Raw genomic sequence first — 27,865 nt, 5'->3', positions numbered from 1 at the left:
AGAAAATAAAATGCGCATCTAAAGGTTCATTTGTCTCTTCAGCTGATGGTAGATGTAAACACGGAGGCGATTGGCTGAAACATCATGGCGAGACTTAGACCGCCAATCAGCAGCGGGTTTTCAGGGTAGTGTTGTGTTTATGGAGGAGAATCCACATGGTGTAGAGGCGAGTCTCAGGCGACCAGTGAAGATTTTAATGAAGACGACCGTAATAAGCTAAAATGGTGGGTAATTGAAACTGGGAGAGTGAGGGAGGTCTGGGTATTACGGTGGTTGTTTGGAGGTGCTGGGGAAACTAGATTATCCGTTGAATAATTAGCAGAACGTCCTGCAGTTGTTGCTGCGTTTGGTCTCTTGTTCATGAGTGATGTGGTATTTAGGTGACCGATAGACTTCTGGGCATCAGTTTCATATATTCATCAGTATTGTCATATTTCCGGCTTTAAATAAGGAAATACTTTGGACATGAATTGATGCCACCAGTAATTGTAATTATTGTTGACATCTAGCCAGTACCCCATACCTTAGTTTTAGGTTCTTTGGACTTGACCTTGGTATGCAGACACAGCCTGTGCAAGGTACAAGAGTAAGGAGGTGGGGGATTCTTGCCTTTACACTATTCCTGAAACTGTAAAGGATAAAGCAGAAGATAATGACTGTGCTTCTCTCTCCTCGTCACAGACCCAACTGTTTGTTCTATTTGAGCATGCGTCTGGCTATGGGCTGTTCCGGGTGCAGGAATTTGAGGAGTTGGGAACGTTCCTGCCGCAGGTGGAGGCGGCTGTGGCAGATGCATCCAAGTTCCGGCATGTGGTGAAGCTGGTGGCATTCCGGGCTTTCACCTCAGCTGCATCAGCCCTTGCCAACATCAATGCTATCTCAGAGGGTTAGTGCAGCAGTGTTCTTGTATATAGAGAGTGTATATGTATACTGTATCCATTTCAGTCTCCTGTATTTCTTCTTATATTCTGGTGTTTGTGATCGGTGCCATATGACTGGCATCTATTACAGGAAAATCTTTAGGTCTGAATGGAATATATAATTGTATATAGCCTGTAGGCATTCCTCCCCTAATCACAGTTTTTCCTTGTGATTGATATTGTAAAGTAAGAGGAATAGGCATACTAGTTATATAGTTAGTAGTGGAATACTGATAGTCATTTTTTATAATATAATGGGGACTCCATGGTGGAAGTCCAGTTCCAGTACTGGTTAGGTGTCTCAAAACCAGGAACTTACTGAAAAATATTGCTTTTTATCACAGTACTGAATGGATTAAATTAGTATCAGTGAATTTTTCATTGAATTTTACCTGTAGAAATTTGTAATCTTACCCTTTGAAGCTGGTTATATACAGTAATATTTAGTTAATTTGTGCTTCCCCAGGACCATACTGGAAGAGGCAAGACTATGTATGCCTTGTTCAGTGTCAGTATGGCCTTTTTAATAAAATGGTTAGTAAAAGCTGTATCAAACTCCTTTAGTCAAAAAGTCTCTCCTAGTTGAAGAAAAATGTATTAAAGTATCAATCTGTTGTTCAGTCAAATGATGCCATAGTTACTCTTAATGAAATTTTCTTGCTGAGGATAACTATTATACAGCTGATGTCTCCAGTGGGCAGGAAACTAAACATGGTACATAACCCAACAGATGCCAGAAACTGTTGGAAAAAAAGGATTGAAATATGTGTGATTTATAAGTGTCAGAATTTACTAAGCAAGACAACACTATTGAATTACATAACTGACAGTCAAGAGTTCAACAAGAATGACTTCACCATATTGAAGAGATTAAATAATTGTCAGTCAAGGGTTTAACAAGAACAGCCATCATATCAAAGGGTTTAATTATTTGGCATTGGTGCACAGGGCTGCTGACTGAAGAGCTGAGTGGATTCCTAGAAGCCAACTTGCCCAAGGCCAAGAAAGGTGGTGTGCAGTTGGGTGTGTGTGACCCTAAACTTGGTGCATCCATCAGTGAGGCCCTGGCCTACCCTGTTACACACACTGGTGTTGTCCCAGAGGTGAGAGACAAGGGCCTTAGTTTTGTCATTTAAGTCTTTCTAGCACTGCTTAACCCATTCTGTGCCGGAGTCTTCATCGGCTTTTCAGCCTCCGGTGCTGAGGGTTTGAGAGGCAGTTTGACCCACTGTGCCGGCCATTTTTGAACTCCCCCCTCTCCCCCATGAATAGACCTGAAAAGTGGCCAGAATAAGCCTAGTGATAGTAAAAGCACTCACTTCAGCTGTTTTTTGCCCCCAAAAGGTGTTCTGATCCAGCACGCCCAGATTTGCATCAGATGGCTACTTTCGGATACTGTCAGCAGCTGATGTGGATAGATAGTCCATTTTGGTGTGGAGTGGGTGGATGCATGGAGCACTTGTGGCATGGAAACGCAGCTTGGTGTATGTAATGCTGCCACAGTCGAAACTATGGTGATGGGAATTTGGGGTTCCGTGCTAATTTTATGTATATTCACATTCACGTTTTTTAAAATATACGGTAATGTTGGTATAAGGCTTGGGAGGGGAGGACGGGTGTCTGTCATCCCATTTTCTGTCACACTAAGGGCATACTCAAATAATTTTGTGCAAGTGTGCGGAAAATTGTGTCCGTATATATACGGACTCAGCAATTTGGGGTACCATGAGTTAGTGTGTATATAGGCGGACTCAGCAATTTTGACACTTGGTTTGTTCGTATAAATGCGGACATGGCACAGAACGGGTTAAGAAAAAAAAAAAAAAAAAAAAGTGACATTCATCCAGGACTTATATACTGTACATACTTCTCTCTCATTTTTATTTCCAATCTTGTTGCTGTAGGATTCCATTCTTATACACTACATGCAGCCTTTCAGCAGTACCATGAGTCTCTGTAAGACTCTTTGGTATCAGTCAATTTATTGGCAGATTCCTTAATCTTATAAGGGATGGCCACAAACAAATCACCTCCATGTCGCCCAGTCCCTTGCTGTTTTGCTGCCCTCCCCTCCCCAGCTCACATTCCTCTCTCTCATTTACCACTCTGCTCCATCCTTCCATCTCATCCTCAGTCTTCCCCTCCCTCACCCCCTCTTCACCACACTCACACTCTTCTCATTAGTCTCTCACTCTTTCTTTAGCATGAAGGTCATTTTTTTGATAATGTGTTCATTGTTACTGTAGTTTGTCATATAGCCCTCCCTGTGAGCTTGGTTCACAGCCCATCACATGTATCATTGTAACTTATCTGGTCCATAGGTTCTGCGTGGGATCCGAACACACCTGCCTTCCTTTGTCAAGGGGCTGACGTCAGGTTCCATGAAGCAGACGGAGCTGGGTCTGGGTCACTCCTATTCCCGTGGCAAGGTGAAATTTAATGTCCACCGTGTCGACAACATGATCATTCAGAGCATCGCCCTGGTCGATCAACTGGACAAGGATGTCAACACCTTCGCCATGCGAATAAAGTCAGTACAGTTCCTCACAATGGTGCTGCTACCACACACTGATGTCATCAGATTAGTGACTTAAATCTTTTATAGTTGTCAGTCATTCACTGTTTCACATTCTCTCTCTCTCTCTCTCTCTCTCTCTCTCTCTCTCTCTCTCTCTCTACCAGGTATATACATACACAGTAAACCCTTCATAAATTTAACTGTGTGGGGCTGTAGGGTAGATCGACTTACCAAATGTTCCGACTAACTGGGAATAGCTAATTTAAAAAGAAATCTATTATATTAGCCCCCCAATAGTTGCAAATTATTTGTGATTGATTTTAACACTAAATTAAAGAAGCATCTATAAAGCAGTAAAAATAAACAGTAAAAACAATTCAGTGTTTGTCATAGGCTAGGCAAGGATAGGAGGTTGCATAGGTGGAGGGTGCAACAGTCACTTAATTACATAAAGTTCTGCACTTATTTACTTCACTTAGCAATCAGGTAAACTAAAATGTATCGCTTGGAATATAATAAACTACAATGTAGCAATGGGAATATAAGAAACTAAAATGTTACCCTTTGAATAAACACTAAGCCACACCACGGTCAGAGTTCGACTTACCGGAAATTCCCCCTTCTGCAGGGTCGACTTGTCAAGGTTTAACTGTATATAAATATCCATCCATCCATCATCCAATCCTACATTGCCCCATGAGGAGCGTAGGAGCCCTGGGCTAGGCAAGTCGGTCCTGTCAATTTAAGATGACAGTGACCAGCCTCACTCATCCCTGGGTGGCATTATGTGAGCAATAAATCCCAACCACCCCTTGGATATAAACCGACACAGGCTCAATACAACTGGAGCGCCCTAATTACCCACTAAACCACCAGGTTGGTTATGATGTGGTTACCACTCAGTGTAGTAAATGGTTTCCTGATGTTGTCTTGCTGTTTGTCTACATAGATGTATGTATAGTATTTATTACTACCTAAATATAGATCTAACTTTGGTTCTACAGGGAATGGTACTCCTATCACTTCCCTGAGCTGGCCAAGTTGGTGCCCGAGAACTACCCATACAGCCTGTGTGCATACTTCATCAAGGACCGCCATACCCTCACAGAGGAGTCTTTGCCCAAACTGGAGGAAATTCTTATGGATTCGGCTAAGGCTCAGGCTATTCTTGATGCTTCCAGGATGTCCATGGGTAAGCTGAAGTGTACAGTTGGCCTAAGGAGTGACAGCAGAAGATTTTAATCCGTGAATGCACACACTTTTCCTTACAGCATAACAAGGTGAAACCCGTTACGTAAAATTGTTAGAGAAAACAATAAATAACTGCTAGAGTACCGTACATTTTAAAATTGTAGGAAGCAGTGCATTAGTTACGATAATAGAAAATCCTAAAAGAAACTAATTGAAGTCTCAGAACTATCGCATAGGGGCAGTCAGGAATAATTTGCAGAGTTGAAATCTAGTATGGTAACAAGCAATAATTCTAAAGTAGTATAAAACTGTCAAGAAAAGAGTTTCAATAAACAATCAAAATCAGTCATTCATCCAATCCTATTTTGCCCCATGAGGAGCGTATTAGCCCGGGGCTAGGCAAGGTGATCCTGACATTTAAAATGAGAGTGACCAGCCTCACTCATCCCTGAGTGCCATTACATGAGCAGTAGGCCCCAACCACCCCTTGGATAGAAACCTGCACTGGCTCAATCTGATTGGAGCACCTTAATTACTCACTAAACCACCAGGTGCCATAATTTGGTTATATGGTTACCATCCAGCATAGTAAATGGTTTCCTGGTGCACAGGATACCATTTGGCTTGTCAGTCAGTATAGAGTCATCCGTAGGCAGAAGGAAGAGGAAGGAAGGAAGAGAGGAAAGGGCAGACACCCAAAGCAGCATGACATCATTATTATTTATAAAATAAGTTCCATTTCAGTACTAGGGAATAATTAAAAGTAATTTATATCCATTTCTGTTGTCTCCACAGACAACAACAGAAAGCAGGAAGGCGGCGTAAGTTAGTAGGCTATTTTAAATGGTTCGATCAGCATGCAAGAAAGGAGACAACTTTTACTCAAAGATATGCAGTTATTGCACTGCATTTGGTAAGCTTTCCATCAAGAAAAATTGTGGAAGATTTAACATAAGCCAGAGGACTGTCAGTGCAAAAAATGTAAAGAAAAAACCTCGAAAACTTGCTGAGAGTCAGAGCTCCTCGGAGAATGCCAACTTGTGTCATAGCCTAGTATCTTCAGTGCTTAAACAGTTGCCAAGAGTAATAAAATGCAGAGGTTCATAATCAAATCACAGTTCAAAACTTCCAAATCTTTTTCAGTTTAGCAGGAGAGCCATTTATTTAAAATTAAAGATATTACATGATAGAGCAAACCTTATGTGCTTTTGCATTGCAAGAGCATATTAACTCATGTTTTGGTCCTCTTTATTGCCTAGTGTAAGAGAAAAGAATAAAATCTGTCATACCATATTTCCTTGCAGCTGAAAATGATTTAGCATCAACTGTGGATGAAGTAACAAATTATAATTATTATAAGTGAGGGAAAGCTAAGGAATAAAAGACAGAATGGTCTTGCTGCTACCACAGGTAGGTTATCGTAACTAAGAATAATTTCATTGTTGTGGCATCCATGTTGCTATATAATCACCTTAGCATTTGAAATGAAAATAGGGTAGTGTACTTTAGTCACAAAAATTTTCCTCAACTGGTCCTCATAACTAGAGCATCGTGTTTGAAATCCTGGGAAGCAAATACATCAGGAACACTGGGTTATACTGCATGCTGTATGCGGAGTAATACATCACACGTTCATTCAAGTCAGGAAACGTATCTTGAGTGTTCACTTCTAATATATCATTGTCCCATGTTATTCATTTTACATGATTCTTAGCATGATATATATTTTATCTGATATGACATGAAGGCACAGAATTTTTACTTTATGTTCACTAAGTTTTCATCGGATGTATGGCAGTGCAGAGTGACCGAATGTGTAACTCTGCCATCACTTCTTGGGGCGGCTGTACTGGCAGTCCTCATATTTTTTTATTTTTATTATCATTATTATTATTTTTTTAAATCCAAAACTTTCATTACTATCTGTATATCACTGTGAGATGTTTGATTTTATGTGACGAAGAAATTTGGGTGTTTTTATGTGACACTTACAAGAAAAGGCTAATGTATGATTTATAAAGCTTATCACCAAGGAAGATGTTGTGTGAAGCCTCCCGTAACATCTGTTATGTGTCCCTAAGTGAACCTTATCCTCATAGGTATGGACATTTCTCCCATTGACCTGATGAACATTGAGCGGTTTGCCAAGCGGGTGATCAGCCTGTCAGAGTATCGCAAGCAGCTGGCTGAGTACCTCAAGACCAAAATGAGCATGGTGGCACCCAACTTGGCCACCCTGATTGGAGAGGTGGTGGGTGCCCGGCTGATTTCACATGCAGGCTCACTCACCAACCTTGCCAAATACCCAGCCTCCACTGTACAGGTAGAGTAGTAGCTATTCTCTTTTAGTAGGTTCATTTTGCAGACAATTTACATGCCAGTAAGCTCTTGTTTTTCCTTAAATTTCTTTTGTGTTTCTCATGACTAATAACTCAGGGTTGTTTTCTGATATTCTTTTCAAGTATAAGCTTGCATGGAGGGGAGGTATATTGAATTATATCAGTGTCTTGACAAACCTTAACCCTTACTTGAATAATTCCTGAACAGATCCTTGGGGCAGAGAAGGCACTTTTCCGCGCCATCAAAACCCGGAGCAACACCCCAAAGTACGGCCTAATCTTCCACTCCAGTTTCATTGGCCGGGCTGGTACGGCTAACAAGGGACGCATCTCTCGCTACCTGGCTAACAAATGCTCCATTGCCACCAGGATAGATTGCTTCTCAGGTGAGTGGCGATGGGCCTTTAGCGAGGAGACAAGCTGTATTGTCCCAGTCTTATAAATTATTTACTGTTAAACTATGCGATGTTACAGGACGGGTTCAGTTGAAATAAGAACTGAATATATTGAGCAAGACTAGTGAAGAGGAAAAAGGAGGAGGTAAATGATGATCTAGGAAGAAAAATGAATGCAAACCACTCTGAAAATAGGAAGTTATTCTGGAAAGAGGTGCGGAAATGAAGACGTGACAGCGCCAAGAGATGTGAAAGTGTGAAGGATGTAAGTGGTAGATTATTAACTCATGGGGATGAAGTAAGGACTATGTGGAAAGAATATTCTGAAAGCCTGATAGTGGGAGTAGAGAGAGCAGAGCGGCTATAACACGATTGATTTTGGGGGTGTTCAGAGAAGGAGTGCAGTGCCAGAATATGACATTCGTACAGGTGAAGAATGCCATGAAGCGGCAGAAAAATGGGAAAGCAGCTGGGGTTGATGAGGCGTATGCAGAGATCATTGAGTGTTGCGGAGAGAGCGGAATGAAGTGCTTGTATGAGTGAAACTGTGCCAGTAGAGTGGAAAAAGGCTGTGATTGTACCTCTACAAAAATAAAGGTGAGCGAAGTGAGTCCAAGAATTATCATGGCATAAGTTTATTGGATGTGGATGTGATAGGAAGCGTTATGAGGAACACACTGAGGTGGTTTGGCCATGTGGAGAGGATGGAGGGTGAGAGACTGACAAAGAGAGTGTATGTGAGTGAGGTGGAGAGGGGAAGAGGGAGGGGGAGGCCGAGGATGAGATGGAGGGATGGGGTGGAGAGGTATATGAGAGAGGGGTGTGTGAGTTGGGAGCAGGGCAGTGAAATGGCGGGGGACAGGGCAACGTGGAGGCGATTTGTTTGTGGCCACCCCAAGCAGGATTGAGGCATCTGGCAATAGATAGATAGAAGTTTATTGAGTGTTGTAGGGAAGGTATATGGAAAAATTATTATAGAGAAAGAAAGATATTAGAAGTCCTAGTGAATGATGAACATGATGGCTTTAGGAGTGGCAGATTATGTGTGGATCAATTGTTTGCAATGAGACAGATAGTGAAGAAAGCCTGAGATACACTATAAGGTGTTTATGGCATTTATGAATCTGGAAAAAGCATACAACAAAGTAGACAGAGAAGGATTGTAGAGGGTTTAATGCATGTATGGTGTAGATGGTAAGCCACTAGGTGCCCTCAAGAGTTTTTATGATGGTAGTGGGGCATTTTTCACTCCTAGGTGACGGTTCATGTCATTATTATGACGTGCGGTCGACAGACTACGGTTCACACCATATGACGTTTTCATTTTTCGCTGGCATGTTTGAACTTCCTAGCGTGCCAAATTAGCTTAAAGTATTGTCATGGCCTGTGTGGTGTGCGAGGTGACGATGGCTGGGGGTGATATGGGGCGGGGGAGGGGTGAGAGAGCTTCCAAGCTGTGGGGAGAGAAGCGTGGTGGAGGGTGGTGGGAGGCCTGCATAGGGAGAGTGTGGCCTTGAAAGACGGCAACAGAGAGTGAGTACGCGCTTTTGGTGTGTTTTTTGTCATTTGTGATTGATTTGTAATGGGAAAAAAATATTTTATGGAAAATTGAAATTCCAAAAAATAGCCCAATTCTGGGACATGGATAGGTTGATCCACCTCCGGCTGCTAGGGGTTAAGGGTAAATGGGCATCTGAGTGAATGGTTCACGATCAGTGTGGGCGTGCGAAAAGGTTGGTTGTTCAGTATATACAGTACATGGATAGGGTGGTGAGAGAAGTAAAAACACGGGTAATGGAGAGGGATGGTGTTGGTAATGGATGGAATATTTCAAATTTGTTGTATGCTGATTATGCAGTGCTACTTGCAAATACCAAACAAGAACCTGGTGGACTAGTGCAGTTTTGCTGATGTCAGTGAGCATCATGGCATGAGAGTAAATGTAGAAAAGAGTAAAGTGATGGTAATCAAGAGAGAAAGTGACTTCCAGTGTGATGTTACAGTGAATGGAGAGAGACTGGAATTGGTGAGAGAGTTCAAATATCTGGGTATAGTGATAGAAAAGAGAGGTAGATGTGCAAAAGAAGTGCAAAGTAGAGTGACACAAGGACTCAACCAGAATCTCATCTGTGATTCATCTCTGCTGCAGAATTTCTGCTGTGGTTCTTCTACCTTGACTCGTCCCAAATGTTCACTTTTGCATCTTATTTTAGATAGCTCAGTGACAGAACAAATGTCATAGTTCTGCAGCCTTTACATACCAGGTAACACCTCTTTGTGATTAGCATCATGCTGTGGTATTAATCTTGTATTGCAGCAAAATATTTAATATGGATGGATAATTGTTGGCTGAGTTAAAGTAAAAGGAATGTAAAATACATGGTTCACTTCCTTACAGAGACCCTAACGACAGTGTTTGGAGAGCGTCTGCGTGAACAGGTGGAAGAGCGCCTAAAATTCTACGAGACTGGTACCTTGCCTCGCAAGAACGTGGAAGTGATGAGCGAGGCACTGGGGGAGCACATTGACCGATTGAATTCCCAGAAACGGAAAGCAGATCAGCTGGATGTCAGCGGTGGGTTACTAGCCTCTTTTGTTGGTGGCATAAGAGGCTTTGAACTGCCTCTGATTCAGCTGTTTATTTTGCCTATTACACCTTTTTATCCTCATAGCAGTGCTGGAGAAGAATGCCTTGACATGGTTGCACCTGTTTGACTGAGCGACTCCATTGCCCAGTTATACAAGTGTCCCAGTTCCCTCTCCATCCTAAGAAAGGAAGGTGTGGAGTGCAGAAGAGCAACTTTAGCCTGCAGTTGACTAAGTTTACATTCAGATGAGCTCAGAGCCACAATAGATTTTTTTTTTTTTTTTTTTTTTTTTTTTTTTTTTTAACCGGTGGTTGTTGGGGCACTTCCCATCCACTCAGTCGAAGTAGTGCTGCTCTCAGGTGCCTGCCCTCTTCTCTCTTGTTTCCTCCTTTCCATCCTTCCTTATATTATTATTATTTTTTTTTTTTTTGGGGGGGGGGTGACTACTCTGCACTGAGTAACAAGGTAACCATTTACTATGCTGGGTGGTAACCATATAACCAAATCATGGCACCTGGTGGTTTAGTGGGCAGTTAAGGTACTCCAATCGGATTGAGTTGGTACAGGTTTATATCCAAGGGGTTGTTGGGGTTTATTGCTTACATAATGTCACTTAGGGATGAGAGGCTGGTCATTCTCATCTTAAATGTCAGGACCAACTTGCCTATCCCAGGGTTCCTACACTTCTTATGGGGCAACACTGGATTAGATGAATGAATGAATGAATCATACTTCACACCATCTCTTAGTTGAGAATTCAGGGTTGGAGTGATGATGTGTCCCTAATCTTCTGCAGGGGACGCAGCCAGTGCTGGAGAACCACCAAAGAAAAAGAAGAAGAAGAAACAAGCTCAGGAGGCAGTAGAAGCAGTTGAGGTGGTGAGAATATAAGTGACATTGCTTGTTGTTGATCAACTCTAATCTGTCTGGCTGAGTAGACCTATCAGCTGCAGGCAAGCAGCAGCCCTTTGACATTGCTAAAGGAAATATTTGGAGTTCTTTTTTGTTACTGAATGGTGGTTATGTATATTATGCCTAGCCTGACTTAATGTATGTTCATTCTAATACAACTTTATGTTTTGTTTACTTTAGACCAGTTTGGGGGGACACATTCTTATTTGGCTGTTCAAAATTTATGTCATTCAGAAGCCTAATTGAACAATTTCAGTTGAACAAATAAGTTCATCATCATCATCATCATCCGGACCTCCTTTTCCCCCCTAGGGTAGGGTGAGGAGTAGCAGTGTTGTTATGGGGTGTATATTACGGTGCACTCTTAACCCTTAATTAAGCACCAAAAGGGATAAGATAAAGCTTAAGAAAACTAACTTAACTTTACTGTACACTATAACATACACAACCAAAGAAGAAACCAGGGTTCGTTTTACAAAAGGGGAGGATTCACATAGGCCTCAGGATACAAATATAAAACAAGTTATTTCTTACCTAACCAAAGTACACTCAGTGGAAGCTAAGTACTCACAAAGCTTGAGGAAACGTGGAGACTTCGAAGGTTAAATCCAGATATAAATCACACACTAGTGTAAATGGAGGAGTGAACCAAAAATGGGAAATTGTACACAAACAGTGTGTTTTGTAATCAAAGTCACGTATTGAGTAGTGTTGGGGAAAAGTGCAACACAATGTGACAAAAGTGTAATGTGACAGTAAATGTGTACAAATGACAAAATGTGTACAGGGGTGTGTGTACAAAATGAGATAAAAATCTGTCTCTACACACTTTCCTGGAGCTTATAAAGGTTACTTACTCCGCCTTTCTCAGCTAATTAACCACTAGGCTGTCTCAAAAATAATCTCTGTCCATACAGAAACAATAGAGCCACCTGCTACCAATGAGGGCCTCATACACTTCAGACAGAATCAATTGCGTGCCATCAAGATCGTGACGAAAGCGCCATTTAGGCCTCTAATTGGCAAACATCCCTACTTTGCTCCTCTCACATTATGTCACACCCACAGTTCAAGGACAAGAGGAACTTTCTGCGTAAATTGTGAGAAAAACAACTGGTGTCTTATCAGTTGAGAAGGCAAAAGTGACCGCTTGGGTTTACCCTTACAGGTGTCAAAACTGATAAGTAAAATGATTTACTGTTCTTGAGGCTCGCTTGTATCTCCTTTCATTATCATCCTATTTCTATTTCACCCATTCGCTACTGGGGTAACTACGCCAGTGACAGTGTCCAGACAGCCCAAATTTTGCCCAATCCAATGGGCCATGCTTCCATTCATTCATCATTCTAGCCCTCAGAATCATGGCTCTGTCATATATTCCAAAAACATTCACCACATTCTGTACCCAAACCTAGTATTTACAGCTTTATTTTTAAATCAGAGATCACAAAGGTGTAGGCAGGTCCCCAATTTTTTAATCATTTGTGAAACCCGTAAATGTGTTATGATGCTGAAACCAGATATATTTCCCCCCACCATTATGCAGGTGTGTGTAATGCATCCGTAAAGAAAAAATTATTTAAAAAAATGTTTAGTGATAACAGTTCTTGTATATAATTATTATTGCATTCATATATTATTCCTAGCCTGTTGAGGAAGAGCAGGGGGAGAAGAAGAAAAAGAAGAAGAAGAAGCATTTAATGGAGCAAGCAGAAGCGGTAACAGCAGCAGCAGAACCAGAGCCAGTGGAAGAACCAGCAACTACCCCCAAGAAAAAGAAAAAGAAGAAGGATGTTGAAATGGATGGGGAAGCAGTGCAGGTGCTGTGTTTTTTATTGATCTTAAGTTGTGTTCCCCAAAATTATTTAATCATGTGGAGAGAAAGCAGAGTGGAAGAATGATTAGGAGAGTTTGTGTGATTGAGGCAGGAGGGGAGACTGAAGATGAGATGGAGGGATGGGATCGAGAAGTGTATGAGGAAGGAGGGTGTGAGTTGGAGAGGTCACCCTGATGGATGATGACAGACTGACATGGAGGCATTTGGTTTGTGGCTACCCTGTCCATAAATAGGGTGTTTTTGTTATCACTTACACAACCACCAAACACATCACAGCTAAATAAAGACGAATAGTTGAGTCAGAAATACAAGCAAATGGAAATACTCTTGACACTAATTGCTGTAGACTTTTGTACAAAAATTGTTTTTGTTGCCCCAAGCTCATGAATGTGAACATGGTTGAGTGCTGGCTGAAGTTTTCCTTCTGCAGTCCACCAACTTTTTTTTTGAGAGATAGGGTGGGAGGTGAGGGAGCTGTATCAGTGCCACTGTGAAGACATCTCTCTCCTCCAGCACTATTCTATGAATACTTTTCCAGGTGAATGGTGGAGAGGTTGAGGTGGCAGGAGAGGCAGAGACACCCAAAAAGAAAAAGAAAAAGAAGCAGCAGCAGCTGGAGGAGGCAATAAATGGAACACTGGAGGAGACACAGATGGAGGTGCCAGCAGCAGGATCAGAAGAAATAGTTAAAAAGAAGAAGAAGAAAAAGAAGCACCAAGTGGAACAAGAAGTCTGATTGAGAAGTGGAACATGTATAATACAGCAGAGCCTTTGTTTCTCAGAGTAATTGTTAGGATTAGCACCTCTCAGTAAATTCCAGGTTCTAATTTTCTTAATTCTTTTTGTTGACACCTGGTGGTCTAGTGGTTAGAAAACCCCTGTGGTAGCTCTTCATATGTTTGATCCCCAAGAGGTGGCTGGAGGCATTTTAATCATGTAATGCCACCAGTGGGGATAGGCTGGTCATCTTCCCTAGTACTGGATTACGGCAGGCTAATGTTAGTCTCCTTACACCTCATAAGTGGTAAAATGGATTGGCTGTTACTGTTTTTACCTTTCCTTGTTTCTGTACTCGGGAGATGATGTTAGAATGGTGGTGACAGACTTTTCTTAATGTTTTAAGAGAGAGTTGAATGCAAGTTAATTATCTCCCAGTTACGCATTTCTCAAACTAACAGATTTTGAGATAGTGAGCTCCCAGTGTTTTACAATTCCCAGTCTTTTGTGAGTCATTTATTTTTTATTTATTTATTTTTTTTCCTTCAGTGCATTACATGTTTTTAATGTTAGCTATATCTAGGTATTTTATATTAAAAAAAAAAAGTCCATACAATTAATAATTAGTTCTTCAGTTTTGGATTTGTACAAGGTCATGGCATCAAAAAACCATAAATATACTGCATTAGTAGACAGTGAGACTGAGATACAATATACAGAAGTTGACAGTTTTCCATTTTTGCTTGAAGTTGGAGGTATGTTAAAGTGGTGAATCAAGAGTTCGTTGATGTTGTCTGAGGCAAATATATTTACTCACTGCTTCATGTATAGTATTCATATCAGGCTGAATCCACCTGAAGAGGGCTGACCGACACATGTATTGGTCAGTACAAACTGGTTATGTGTATGCATTTCAGTGAGTAAAACCATCACAATGGATGTGTATCAAATTTTACATATACAGTACAGTATATATAGTTTGAAAGTATACAGTAAAATATAAAGAAACCTTTTTATCATAAGGTACAACCCATAATTTGTAGTGGTCTCACAGGTAGGTGGGGGTGCTCACCATCCTCACTTGATGTATTGCTGGTTTGAGTGTCTGCCCTTTCCTTTCGTCCTTCCTTCCTCTTCTGTCTGTCTTTCCTTCATTATTTCTTCTTCCTTCTGCCTACATGTGATTTTACATTCCCTCTTCTGTCTTTCTTTCCTCATCCTTCTGCTTGTGGAGGACTTTACACTGGGTGGTGACCATATAACCAAATTATGGTGCCTGGTGGCTTAGTGAGAAATTAAGACACTTCAATCGGATTGAGCTGGTGCAGGTTTATGTCCAAGGGATGGTTGGGGTTAATTGCCCAAATAATGCCACTTGGTGATATGTGAGGTTGGTCACTCTCATCTTTCAAGTCAGGACCAACTTGCCTAGCCCCGCTTCTCATGGGGCAACATAGGATTGGATGATGGATGGATGGAAAGATTAAGTTGTTTGGTATGGATGGATGGAAAGATTAAGTTGTTTGGTAAAAGTCTGCGGGGAATACTGTATATAGATCCCCCCCCCCCATAGATTTATATTAATCTCATTTTAGCCTCAGGGTAACTGCTTGGAAGGTGATAATGTGGGAATGGCATACATTATATATATATATATATATGGAAAAGTTACTCAACAGTACATAGTATAGTACGTGATGATGTACTGTACTTTGTATGCTGGAAATCAAAGCAACGTTATTTGTGTACATGGCTGTTGTAGTTTTCATCCTTGCAGTAAGCCTCGTGTTAGGACTCTAACTCACTTATTATTTATCACCGCCCAGTTTTCCATGTGTTCTGTAAGCCAGCCCTTAACACCACAACACACCTCTCAACACTTGCAATCCTTTAGCATAATCACAGGATGCTAAGGAAAATGGGAATTCTTTGTGGAATCTTCCCTTTACAGTGTTATAGGCATTATGAGACTGCTTTCGCATAAGTTTTTAGCACATCGCCACATTGGTGTGAAGGGTTTTCCAGTTCCCTGCTTCCATGCTGATAACTGTATAACCTTGCTTCCTCCAGGGGACCTCCCCTCACCCTACACACACACACACAAACAATGGTTATGAACTGCATCCAGGCCATTTTATTAGTATCCTCACCAGTCTCACCATCTTGGGCACTGCTATTCTTACACCTTTCACCAGTGTACTGCTCCACTCTTTTCAAGATTACTTGTGCGATAATCCTTCAACCCTTTACCTAGGAAGAGCTGTAGTGCACATCACTCATTGGAACCGTATCATGCTTTTCATGACACTAGGTAAATACTTATTTTTCCACAAAATGTATCATCAGTCATTGCCTCTTCTTTTATGCACTTCACTGTTGCCTTTGTAATTTGTGTATCTCATTCTCCCTACAGTCTGTCTTCTTCATTTGTGCAGATGGTTCCTGTCTGGCTATCATTTATTACTAGTGCCATCATGGGTAGGGATAGGTCTGCTTCATTTCAGTTACACCCATCACATTTCACAAGTTACATATGGTATTTTTAGTTTGTTTATTTTTTTATTATTTAGAGAAAGGAAAGACAGCTTGCTCACCAACTGTTGTTCACACTGGAAATGCTACTAGGGTATTAATTATTACTATTCTTAAGAATTCTGAGAATTGATACTTAATGTAAGCACAGTGCTCTTATATGCCTTGCTGTGTTGGTAAGATAATAAGTAACCCAGCAGTAAATATAATGAATAATACAGGACAGTTGAAATGCTTGAGTTCTTAGGGTTATGCTTGCCATTATGAATGAACCAACTTACTGGCAGAAGCTAGCTGCTTATCACAATACATCCTGTAATCAGTCCTTGAATGTGTATTGTACTGGTGAGAACACAGACAGGTACAGTCACAAGAACAATTACAGTCCCCAACGATTATCAAATGCATCAAGGAAGACTTGAACCTTTGAGATAACCAACCACTGGTCATATTTTACCAGGTGTAGATAATTTTCAGTGTTGGGGAGGTCATAGGTTTGTTGACTGTGCTTGTACTAGTACACTACAGCACTTTAGAACATCAAGCTTTCATATGGCATGACAGACATTGGATAATTATGGTGAATTGTTGTACTGAGTGCAACTTAGCCTAATTGTGTTATTTTTTATATACATAAACTTTTTTTCAAGCACTTACTGTAATCCCTAGCATATAGCATTTACTGGTATGTGTGAAGACTGTACATCGTGTGGTTTAGTGTTAAGTTTGTTATTAAAGTTATTGGCTGCACTTACATTATCTCATTGATCATACCTGGGAAGTATTTTGCAGTGACTTTATAAAAATTTTATCAGATCTTCATCCCAGACATGAGACAGAAACTTAATGTTAGAAAATGTATTCATCATCATCATCATCATCTAATCCTATGCCGCTCCATGAGGAGAATAGGAACCCGGGGCTAGGCAAGTTGGTCCTGGCATTTAAGATGAGAGTGACCTGCCTCACTCATCCCTGAGTGGCATTACTTGAGCAATAAACCCCAACCATCCCTTGGATATAAACCGACACAGACTCAGTCCTGTTGGAGTGCCTTAATTACCCTCTAAACCACCAGATGCCATAGATTGGCTATATGGTTACCACCCAGCATAGTAAATGTTTCCTGGTGTACTGGAAATAATTTGGTTTGTCATTCAGTGTAAGTCACCTGTAGACATTACCTACGATTTTAATTGCATGATTATTGTGTAGTAGTTTTCTCAATTTTTATACTCATTCTTTTAAACTATCGTCTTTCATATCTCACTCATCAAAGCGCTGAATGACCTATCAGGTCCCTGTGCTTGGCCTTTGGCCTAAACTTCATATTCCATTCCATTCACCTGTAGACAGAAGGAAGAGGAAAGGACATAAGAGGCAGGAAGGAAGGAGAGGAAAGGCCAGCCACCTGAGAGCAGCATATTGAGTGAGTGGATAGTGTGTTTTACTTTAGGGAAGTAATACACCATAATCACATGTTAGGGATTTGTTCTAGAGCATCACATTTTTTCATAAAACAACGCTGAAAACGGGGAAATGGGTACATCGGCTTTTAGTTAGCAGTGGAGCTCTTAATAGGTAATTTTTCTGTAATATTCTATGGACTTAAAAGCAAAAAAAAACATGAAAAAGGCAACACAATAAGAATTTATTTTAATGATGACAATACCCAGTGGAGTGGGAGGGAGTCAAGAGGACTTGGTGAAACTTCATGTTTGTTGTGGCATAGGGATGTGGAGATGCCAACATTCAGTGCTTACCAGTATGCCAGAAGCTGCTGCATAACTCCTACAGTACAGGAGGGAAGGGGATTGTACCTGCAGCTTCCTTTCCCAGCGATATATATTAAAAGAAAGGTGTTCTTTTCTGTCAGGTTAGGGGGCATCTGATTTCCTTGCTAATTTCTGGCACTGGCATTGAAATATTGTCTTTGCTCAGAACAGACAAATTTAAATAACACAAGAATATTCAGATGCCATGTGCAAAATAAATTAAACTGCTAGAAAGCCTGCTCCTATTGACAATGGGTTTCGATGTCCATACTCCCCTGCAAACTCGGGATACCGTATTAGGTTGGTATGAGAAGGCAGGCATTTACCCAAAATATTACAAAACAGACACTTTAATGTAACAATGTATAAGAGCTTGATACACTTTATTTACTGTCAAAATTAGTTTGAGCCTGCTGTATGAACTAAGCCTAATATGAAAGGTCAAGGCACTGAAAGATTAAATTTAGACTTGGTAAATACAGTATATGGCAAATGCACAACAATACACATCAGGCTGTTATGAAGAAAAATTTATGCATGTACCTTCAGACAACTGTTTTAAGCTTTTGTGAGATTTTATGCAGTGGCAGGATTTGAAACTTTCTCACTTAACACCTACACAACCAGATCTCTGTATGGTAAATAAAACTGTCTGGAGATAATGAGAAAATCAAATACAACCATCTCCATTTCTCTTTTACAATCAGATTTCTCTCCCTAAACTGACTAAAATTGTCTGGAGATAACAGAACTAAAAATTGTCACCAGATTGACAGTGTTAAGTTCCTAATTTGCTGCCTTCTTCTTAATCCTCTGTTGCACCTCTTGTGGGAATTCCTCCAGATTGGCAGAGGCACATGCTAAACAAAACCTTCGAGCATAGAACAGACTGCATGAGGCCGCCTGGCACACAGTTCGTCCACAAGCCACACACATTGCCCCCAACAGCAGGAAGGAGCCACACCCACCACCACGGAATGGATCTTTGGCCAGGTAGCAGTCTTCCATGAATGTGATGGCACGGTGGAAAGGTGGCTGGCGTCCATAGTAGTGGTAGGTCTCACGGAGGCCACACGCTTCACAATGAAAGGTCCCGCCCTTCTCATTCTTTGTGTTGACATCCTCAGCACTGGTTGCCATGGCGAAGCTGAGATTTATTTGAACAGATGGTCCTCACTTAAAGCCTAGGGTTTTGATGTGTAAGAAGTTTAAGCTAGATGTACTTCTTGTGCAGGACTGGGGGTAAAAGCAGAAAAATAATTCTGACTTCTAAATCTTATAAGGAATTGCAAACAACTTTATGTGAGAAAAATGTGCTAATTCATCAACAACTTGAAGTGAGGGTTAAATGTACACAATTACCAACTTTATGAAACTGATGGTCTGTGAGCATTACATGTTAGTTATTTCCAGGTATCCAATACAGAACTGCATAAAGTAATAGCCCAGCACCTGTTTGTTCTACTGCTACTGTTATTGTTTCTAATAGGTGCAGTGTTGTTCACTGTCTTCACTTGCACAGGAATGATCACCTTTAGTGGCTAGGTAGAAGGTTTCTCACTCATCAAGAATAATGCCAACTGTCTGGATACTGCTTTTCACTTTCACTCTGCCAGAACAAAAAAGAAAATACAAAGCTATTTTACTGTCCATTCAGTATTCCATGGCCTCTTTTTATTCTCCTTAAATAATATATCAGAATGTTGTGTTCCAAATACCATCAATAACATTGGAGTGGGAGATTTTATGCCTATGTATCTCTTAGTATACAGAGCTGTGTGCAGCGGGGTAAAAAGAAATGTGCATTACAACTGATCAATGAATACTCCTGGGAGACTTTTAACAGTAAACAGTATTTATGACAACTCAGTGGTGAAATAAATATAGAACAAATTTATTTCCTTTAATACATAATAATATTGGGTCTACAGTACATGTATACAGCACTGAACTCCATGAACAACTTGATCACAAACCAGAGAAAGACCTCACCAACCAAAGTGTTTTTATCAATCATTCATTCATCATCTAATCCTGTATTGCCCCAGAAGTGTAGCAGCCTGGGGCTAGGCAAGTTGGTCCTGACATTTAAGATGAGAATGACAAGCCTCACTCATCCCTCAGTGGCATTACATGAGCAATAAACCCCAACCACCCCTTTGATGTAAACCTGCACCAGCTCAATCCAATTCCTGCACCTTAATTACCCACTAAACCACCAGGCACCAAAATATGGTTGCCACCCAGCACTGTAAATGGTTTCCTGTTGTACAGGAAACTATTTGGCTTGTCACTCAGTGCAGAGTCACTCGTGGACAGTAGGAAGAGGAAAGACTGAAGAAAGACAAGAGGAAGGAAGGAAAGAAGAGAGGAAAGGGCAGACATCTGAGAGCAGCACTACATCAAGTGTGTAGATGGTGACTTTCTATTGCCAACATCAAGTTATGTCAAGGCTCTTGTAAATGCAAGAATTATAGTGTGTATTGTACCATTAGTATACAACACAGTACTAACACAGTATCACCATTCTGTATAAACCCAGGAGGTAGGCAGAACAACATTAAAGCTTTTTAAATCTCTGAATATGAACTGGAAGAGAAGGAAGTCCTGGATGCCACAGGAACCAGATGACTGCACCAGAAGTTGAGTAGTGTGTTTCTACATACCCACATATACCAGTACATGAGGAGAAGGAAAGCATGCAGTCACCATTTTCTTCCCTTTTAAACTGCCTTTACACACACAAAAGATATATTGCACAAAAGTATTACTTTTCTTTTCCCATATCCCAAGGGTTAATCACAAACAGAAACAATATCATACTTCACGACTCTTGTCTAAAGATATGTGTTTTCGTTTTGTTTTCATTTTTGAAGGCTCCAACATGCTTGCATGCATCGGCCTTGGTCACCTAACGGTGGTTCTCCATGCTGCACGGTCTAATGCAGCCTCCCTGTTCAGTCCCTTAACCATGGAATCACACTTAATGACCGAACAAACAGAACGATCTGCTCCTCTTTGGGTACTAGACTAGAACTCCACACTTCACAAATTCCACTAATTTACAAACTGTTCTCCTTCAGTAAATTACAGCTGAAGTACCAGAGTTATGTATACCACTTGGTAAATATGCCATAAACAAACAATACTGGCATAAAAAAAAAACAATAAAAACTATACAGAATTCAAGTGTTACTTCATCACTAATTAGGCTGTCAAACTATTTCACCTTTTTGCTTGCTTCAATGGGCCACCAAGCTGGCCTAAATGTCTGAACAGGCACATTGTTAACAGTGAGAGTCTCCGCTTTCAGACACTCCTCCACCCTTAGCAGCGCAATGCCGTGTCGGCCATCACTGCCTCTCACCTTCCCCACCACCCTTCCCTTCTCGTTAGTGATGGCCGAATCATTAGCCACAGGGCCAGGTGGGTCTGTGAGGAAGATGAGAGGCATGTAGCGCTTCCTGACAACACCCGTGTGGAAAGTGCGAGCTGTCAGTTCCTGCCCAATGTAGCAACCTTTGTGGAAGCTGACCCCGTGCAGGTAATCACAGTTGGCCTCAAGGGGTAAGGACTTGGTTGGGGGAAGCTCTGCTGTGCCTTCTCCCACACCGAGTCTATAGCGGAGGACTCTAAACAACCCATGGCCAACCTGAACACCACTGACAATATCTTCTAAGGTATTCCTCATTGAAGGCACAACAAGCCGGTGACCTAAATATTTCATCCTAGGGTCCCGTGTTACCAAAATATCATCCACTGCCCCGCTCAGTGGTAGTGCCACCTCACTCTCTGCCCGGGGGTTAAGGTAAAGAGATTCCATGTCAACCTTAGAGATGTTTTTCATGTCTATGTCTGGCTCAAACACACACCACACTCTATAATCACCATCAACAGCATCAATGTTTATCTTTCTTCGCACTTTATACATCTTCAAGTGCCGCACCAGCTGGTTCACTCTTCCCTGCTCACACTCTAGCAGGAAGCTTTCATCGTTCCTCTTGTAGACAATGGTGTCAAAGATGACCCTGCCCTGAGTGTTGAGCAGCATTGAATACATACTTGTGGCCCCATCCTCCAAGTGGCTCATGTCATTAGTGATAAGGCCCTGGAGGAATGCTGATGCCTCTGTCCCCTCTACTCTCACAAGGCTCCTGTGGTTCTGAGGCTCAGCATGGAGCTTATGTGCTGCAACATGGGCACCACGGAGGTGTGAAAGCCTCAGTAACCGCCTACTGGAATTTATCAAGGGCAGCATATTGTGCAATAAAGTTCCTTTAAGTTATTCTCCTGCAGTATCCGCCTCTGCGGCTTCGTAATTTCTATACCACCTGCAGCTGCCGTTTCAGTGCTTGGCCATGTCACCCCAATATCTAGGCAAGAAAAGTCGTCACCATTAAACTACAGTTTTGTACAGTACTGAGTACCAAAGCGGTGCTCAAGGACATCACAGTGTTTTATAATTACTGCACTAGCTTATCCTGTCACGTACTATATTACTATACAGCGGAAACATGTAACATCAACAAATATACAGCAGGGAAAAGATGATCTTACCTTTGTAGTAGTCAAAAACAGCTGATTCGGCTACGTTCACTCGAACACTTCGTGGGTTATCAATGACATGAACATGTAATGAGTCTACTGTTTCTATTTACCTTCTTCTTATATACTTTCTTCCCTTAAACAATCTATGACCAAGTCTTTCATATATTAATTATCACTTTTATTGAATACGGAGTTATTGACTACATTACACTAACACATCCGGGTCGAGTAGGTTCTCACTCAACTTCGGCAGTGGATTTTTCGATTGATTGATCATGTGTTTAATGTAAGCCCTCAAATACTGGATAAGTTTGTTGCTTAAATGTTCTGGTATGCAATAACAGTGAGTAGGAAATAAAGTGTGACTGATTATTAAGAATACATCACGTTTTTCATTAAAATTTACAGATACAGCCTTGGCCGAGAATGTTAGAGGCTCACGGCACATGGGTTGAGGTTTCTTGCATTGCTTCATTTAAGGTATTTCTATATATATGTAAGGCATAAAATGTAGCACTGTGGGTGTCAAGCAGAGACCAGCAGGCGGCACTTAGCAATCTTTACGAGTAGTGTAACGTAAATATAGTTTTGAAATGCGTAGGATACTCTGAAGTAGTAATTGTGAACTACTTACCACCACCTCATTTTACTTGAAAATCTATAATTTTTTAACGAGATACTTGTACAGTAGTTGGAAAACATGTGAAAGCTGAGCATTTTTTTTTTAAAATAAAAATACAGCTTGAGTTACACTGAGTGGCAGAAGCTAATCGGTACGATCAGTACTGTAGTTGCCTTAAAGCACAAAATGACCTACAGCAGATATTTGAAATACACGGTATAATGTAGCCTAGTTTTTAAAAGTGTACAGTATTTAATGTACACTAGTTCCTAATTTATTTATGTACTTTCTTGATAAAATGTATACAGTAGATGAGATAAACATTTGTCCCTTATCATGGGAAACATTGTTCGATGTTGTCAATACTAATTGCCGTCAGTTTCCACAGGCATCATGGAGCTTATTTCTCCTGAGGGTCTGCGGCAGGATGGGCGGACTGCAACCTGCCTGCGTACCATCAATTGTCGTATGGGCCTGTACGAGCGACCTAATGGCAGCGCATACATTGAGATGGGCAACACCAAAGTCCTGGCTGCAGTGTATGGGCCCAGAGAGGTGTGTCACCTTATCATTTGGCAGATATAATTCTCAGGACCCTACCTTGCCTACCTTGGAATGAGAAAGGAGATCTAGATGATGATGATGAGTAATTGTTGTCATAAATTGTCACCATGCACCTTATTTTTCCATAGATTAGCAGCAGAATAAGACATTGTTATGGTAGATCCATGGGATGCGGATTGTTAGTTTGAGGAAACCTGGCTTATTATCTCTTTATATAGTAATGAAACTTATAATTGGCAATTTTTCTGTGGACTGGCATACCTGGTAGATCATTTTCAGGTAGCAAAGGTAATTTTTCTGTAATTTACTATGGTCTTAACATAAAAGAGACCAGCTTTTGATGATGTTTCAATGTATAATACATTACTGCAACATCCACATGCATTAGTATCATGCTATAGCTCCTCCCCTTCTCATCACTACCCTCGTAGCTTATTATTTGTCATCTTATTTTGTGTCAGCCATTATGATGTGTTTACTGAAGAATATTTATAGGTACATGCCATAATGTTAGGTCTGGTAATCCAAAGTTGAGCTCCTTTCTCCCACTGGGGGCATGTAGGGCTGGACTAACATTATCTATCTATCTGTCTATTACCAGACGCCTTAATCCCGTACGGGGTGGCCACAAACAAATCGCCTCCATGTCGTCCTGTCCCCCACCATTTCATTGCTCTGCTCCCAACTCACACCCCCCTCTCTCATATACCTCACCACTCCATCCCTCCACCTCATCCTCGGCCTCCCCCTCCCTCTCCCCCCCTCCACCTCACTCACATACACTCTCCTTGTCAGTCTCTCACCCTCCATCCTCTCCACATGGCCAAACCACCTCAGTGTGTTCCTCCTACCACTTCCTATCACATCCACATCCACACCACAACGCTTCTTTATATCCTCATTTGTCAGCCTGTCTCTCCATGTGACTCCACAGGCTCCTCTTAAATAACCCATTTCCACCGCTCTCACATTTGACCTCTCCTTCCAACAACGTCCACGCTTCACTTCGTAAGTTAGAGTTGATATCACAGTACTGTCATGTAGTAACTTTTTCATTTCCATGCCCACTTCCCTGTTCCTTATCACCTCTTTCAAGGAACCAGCAACCTTTCTTCCTTGTTGTACCCTTTCAAGCACTTCACCCTCCAAACTTCCATCCTTACTCATCACACTCCCCAAGTACTTAAACGTACTCACATTTTCCATTTCCTCACCATCCAACCTCACTGTACATTTACTGACTTCACCTCTCAGAAAACATCACTTTACTCTTCCCTACATTCACCTTTAGATTCCGTTTCTTACATACTTTCCCAAACTCATCCACCTAGCCTTGCAGCACCACTCAAAATTAGTTTTTAGTGTACATTCACTTCTTTGTCATAACGTTGGAATGTTTTATCCAGGAAGGACAGGAAAAGGAGACTGTGCGGTAGCTTCTTTCCATGTGTCAGCTTATTTATTAATTTAATTATTTACTTATTTCCAGGAAGAACCAATAAATGTGTACAGAACCACCCGATGTCTTGTCGTTGTTGCTGGTGCACTCTCCTGTCCAGGAGTTCTGTTTTACCACAGATGGCTTTTTTTCTTATTATTATAATTTTTTTTTTTTTTTCATATCCCATATCTATTTCAATTGTTCCTTTCTCATATTTAGTATTATACTCCTTCTTTTCAGTATTTTTTCTTCAGTTTCTGCCACATTAACTATATCATTTTCTTGAATTGTTCCATTTATTGTTTCCTTCACTATTATATTCTCCATTATGTCTTCATATGCCTTACAATGAAACAGATGAAGTTGTGTTTCTTCTTCCTCCTTGCATAATTCACATAGTAAATTTTGTTAATACAGTATTTATTTTTGTAGTTTACCTTAACATCAAGCTTTGTTGTTCCCGCAAAGAAATTTCTTAGTAGTAACAGGAAATCATCATTAGTTTTTAATCTCTCCTCAGGTGCGTGGCTCAAGCAAACCAAAACTTGATATGTGTTTTATCCACTGTGAGATGAGTCGCATCGCTGCCTGTCGTGGTGAGCGCGTCAAGCGGCCACGAGACCAACGCACTCGAGCCCTCGGTCTGCAGATTGCCGGAGTCTTCGATGCTGCTATCAGGAAGTCAAAATACCCCGGCTCACAGATTGATATATATGTGCAGGTGAGGACACTGTGACTGACTAGGAGAGTGTGTGTGAGTGAGGTGGAGGGAGGGGGGGGGAGAGGGAAACCGAGGATGAGATGGAGGAGTGGGATGGAGAAGTAAATGAGAGAGAGGGAGGAGGTGTGAGTCAGGGAGAGGGTGGCATGATGGTGAAAGACAGAGTGATGTGGAAGCAATTCACCTGTTGCCATCCCTTAAAGGAATAGTACTGTAGATAGAGGACACGGGACTCCACTTTATCTTCTTCAGTCCTGTGATATATATAATTTTCATTAGCTTGCTTACTGGCAGATAATTTTATTCAGATGTACAGTAATCATTTGATCAGGTAGGTAAGAATTACCGGGTATCTTGCTTTATGCACTGATGCTCATTTAACAGTCACAGTTTCTGTTTCCTGATGATTGTGGTGTGTTTTGATGTTTTCTGTAACATAATGTAGAATAAGCTTGTAAGGGAGAATTTCAGTCCTCTATTATGTGTTGTATAAAGTTCCCCATTTTTACTTTGAAATATTGAACCAGTCAGTCATTTAGAGTGCATTGCAGCATGTGATTATTCTTGATTTACAGGCACTTTGTACATATCTCGAGTGTGTGCCTTCAAAATGCTGCATTAAGTTATTTGTGTGGCATCAGACCAGCTTTGTCATGAAGCATGAGAAACTCAAGCTGAAAATAATTATTTCAAGGGAGGTGAACAGTTTGAAATAAGGACAGTTGACAGTCTGTGTTGAAATGGATACAGTTCCGGGTAAAACATAGTAGGTAAGAGGGATCTGTCCATGATTAGAAATTGATGATTCAGACTACAGGAATTGATTTTTCATTACAGCATCAGGTTGAAGGAGGGTAGAGGTGTCGATGATGGAGTTGCTGATATTTAGGAGTAAAATTCTGGACTAATTTGGGTTTAATCCTGGCCATGGCAGGGAATATTTTGAGGATTTTTTAAACATTAATGGTAGGTAGGGGTGCTCACCATCCACTTACTGTACTTACTACAGAGTTCCATTTCAGTGGCTCTACACTGAATGACATGCTAAATGGTTTCCGGTACTCCATATATTCTGTCTATCCTCGTAGAGTACATGAGTAATGGGAAATTGATTAGGAAGATGATGATGATGATGATGATGAAATGTACCAGTAGATATGTAATACTGAACAACAGCAATGCAATATACTGTGGTATGGTGTGTTGTGTGGTGTAGTGGTGATTGATACGTGGTGATGGTGTGGTGTAGACTGTAGTGTAGTTTGGTATATTGTGGTGTGGTATTTTGTGGTTTGTTCGAGTTTGTGCATACTGTGGTATGTTTTGGTAAAGTGTGGTATGATACATGGTGGAGACATGTGTGGTGGTGTTGTGGTGTTGCATGTTGTGATGGCTACTATACTGTACTGTGGGCTAGTGTGATGGAAACTGACATTTGGTGATTGTGGTGGTGGTTCAGGTGCTACAGGAGGACGGTGGGGTGATGTCTGCTTGCATCAACGCCTCAACACTGGCACTAATACATGCTGGGGTGGAGCTGGTCGACTACGTAACATCCTGCACCGCCTCCATCGCCCGTCAGACCCCCATACTTGATGCCACCAGCACAGAGGGCCAGATAGGATGTGAGGTTACGGTGTCAGTCCTCCCAAATAATGGATCGCTGGTGTCACTTGATTCAGCACACACTGTTCATAGGGATCAGTTCGAGGCTGTGTTGGACCTGGCCATTGAGGGATGCCAGCAGGTGTATCAGGCATTGTTAGCACATGTTGAGGCATACCTACAGGATAAACATGCCATTATGTCACACAGATGAATAAACACTTGCAGATGCATTCAGACACCATCATGTTGCACAGATCAATAGACACACACACCAACATGCCATCATATCATGCAGATGAACACAGGCACACACACACCATCATGTTGCACTGATAACCAAACATGCATACACACACACACACACACACACACACACACACACACACACAGGTTAATGAAAAAAATGCCATCATATCACAATTATGGAACCAACGCCTGTGGTTTTCTGGCACATATTTAGGCATAATATCACAACCAAAACTCTTCTGACATTTCCCAGCCAACTGTGGTGATTGATTGTGTTATATGATATGCTTTTATAATAGCAGTATGATGCACACAACATTCAACTGTTTAAGAAATTACATTATGAACTAAAGTAACTACTGAGAGTTAATCATGAAAACACCCATTATTA

At 41.2% G+C, this 27,865-nt stretch overlaps 4 protein-coding genes across 5 annotated transcripts; 2 read left to right on the top strand and 2 right to left on the bottom strand.

The window, feature by feature from the left end:
• The first annotated feature begins 150 nt into the window (after positions 1-150).
• Nop56 (Nop56 ribonucleoprotein) lies at positions 151-14,235 on the top strand. 2 transcript variants are annotated; one of them, XM_080277402.1, is made up of 11 exons: positions 151-224; positions 682-886; positions 1,869-2,023; positions 3,242-3,450; positions 4,443-4,630; positions 6,729-6,952; positions 7,177-7,354; positions 9,762-9,938; positions 10,757-10,830; positions 12,510-12,683; positions 13,239-14,235. In XM_080277402.1, exons 1-11 carry the CDS (start codon positions 222-224, stop codon positions 13,434-13,436), a joined length of 1,785 nt encoding a protein of 594 aa, XP_080133528.1. In that variant the 5' UTR covers positions 151-221; the 3' UTR covers positions 13,437-14,235. The 2 variants fall into 2 exon arrangements, with proteins under 2 accessions (XP_080133528.1, XP_080133527.1); XM_080277401.1 differs by having other exon boundaries at positions 10,748-10,830.
• Positions 14,236-18,510: 4,275 nt separating this feature from the next.
• Positions 18,511-18,864, bottom strand: LOC145406183 (cysteine-rich DPF motif domain-containing protein 1). The gene has a single exon (XM_080277380.1). It carries the CDS (start codon positions 18,862-18,864, stop codon positions 18,511-18,513), a length of 354 nt encoding a protein of 117 aa, XP_080133506.1.
• A 2,046-nt stretch (positions 18,865-20,910) lies between these two features.
• On the bottom strand, positions 20,911-22,066 carry LOC145406071 (iron-sulfur cluster assembly factor IBA57, mitochondrial). Its single transcript, XM_080277258.1, has one exon. The coding sequence runs from the start codon at positions 21,980-21,982 to the stop codon at positions 20,945-20,947; it is 1,038 nt and encodes a 345-aa protein (XP_080133384.1). The 5' UTR covers positions 21,983-22,066; the 3' UTR covers positions 20,911-20,944.
• Positions 22,067-23,287: 1,221 nt separating this feature from the next.
• Ski6 (exosome complex component Ski6) lies at positions 23,288-27,865 on the top strand. The gene is made up of 3 exons (XM_080277253.1): positions 23,288-23,449; positions 25,420-25,620; positions 27,080-27,865. Exons 1-3 carry the CDS (start codon positions 23,288-23,290, stop codon positions 27,437-27,439), a joined length of 723 nt encoding a protein of 240 aa, XP_080133379.1. The 3' UTR covers positions 27,440-27,865.

Source organism: Coenobita brevimanus, chromosome 69 (genome assembly GCF_032717465.1).
Source record: "Coenobita brevimanus isolate Jiangsu-jjx chromosome 69, ASM3271746v2, whole genome shotgun sequence".
Taxonomy (NCBI): domain Eukaryota; kingdom Metazoa; phylum Arthropoda; class Malacostraca; order Decapoda; family Coenobitidae; genus Coenobita; species Coenobita brevimanus.
Note: the sequence above shows the minus strand (reverse complement) of the source record. Positions and strands in the feature narration are given on the sequence as shown.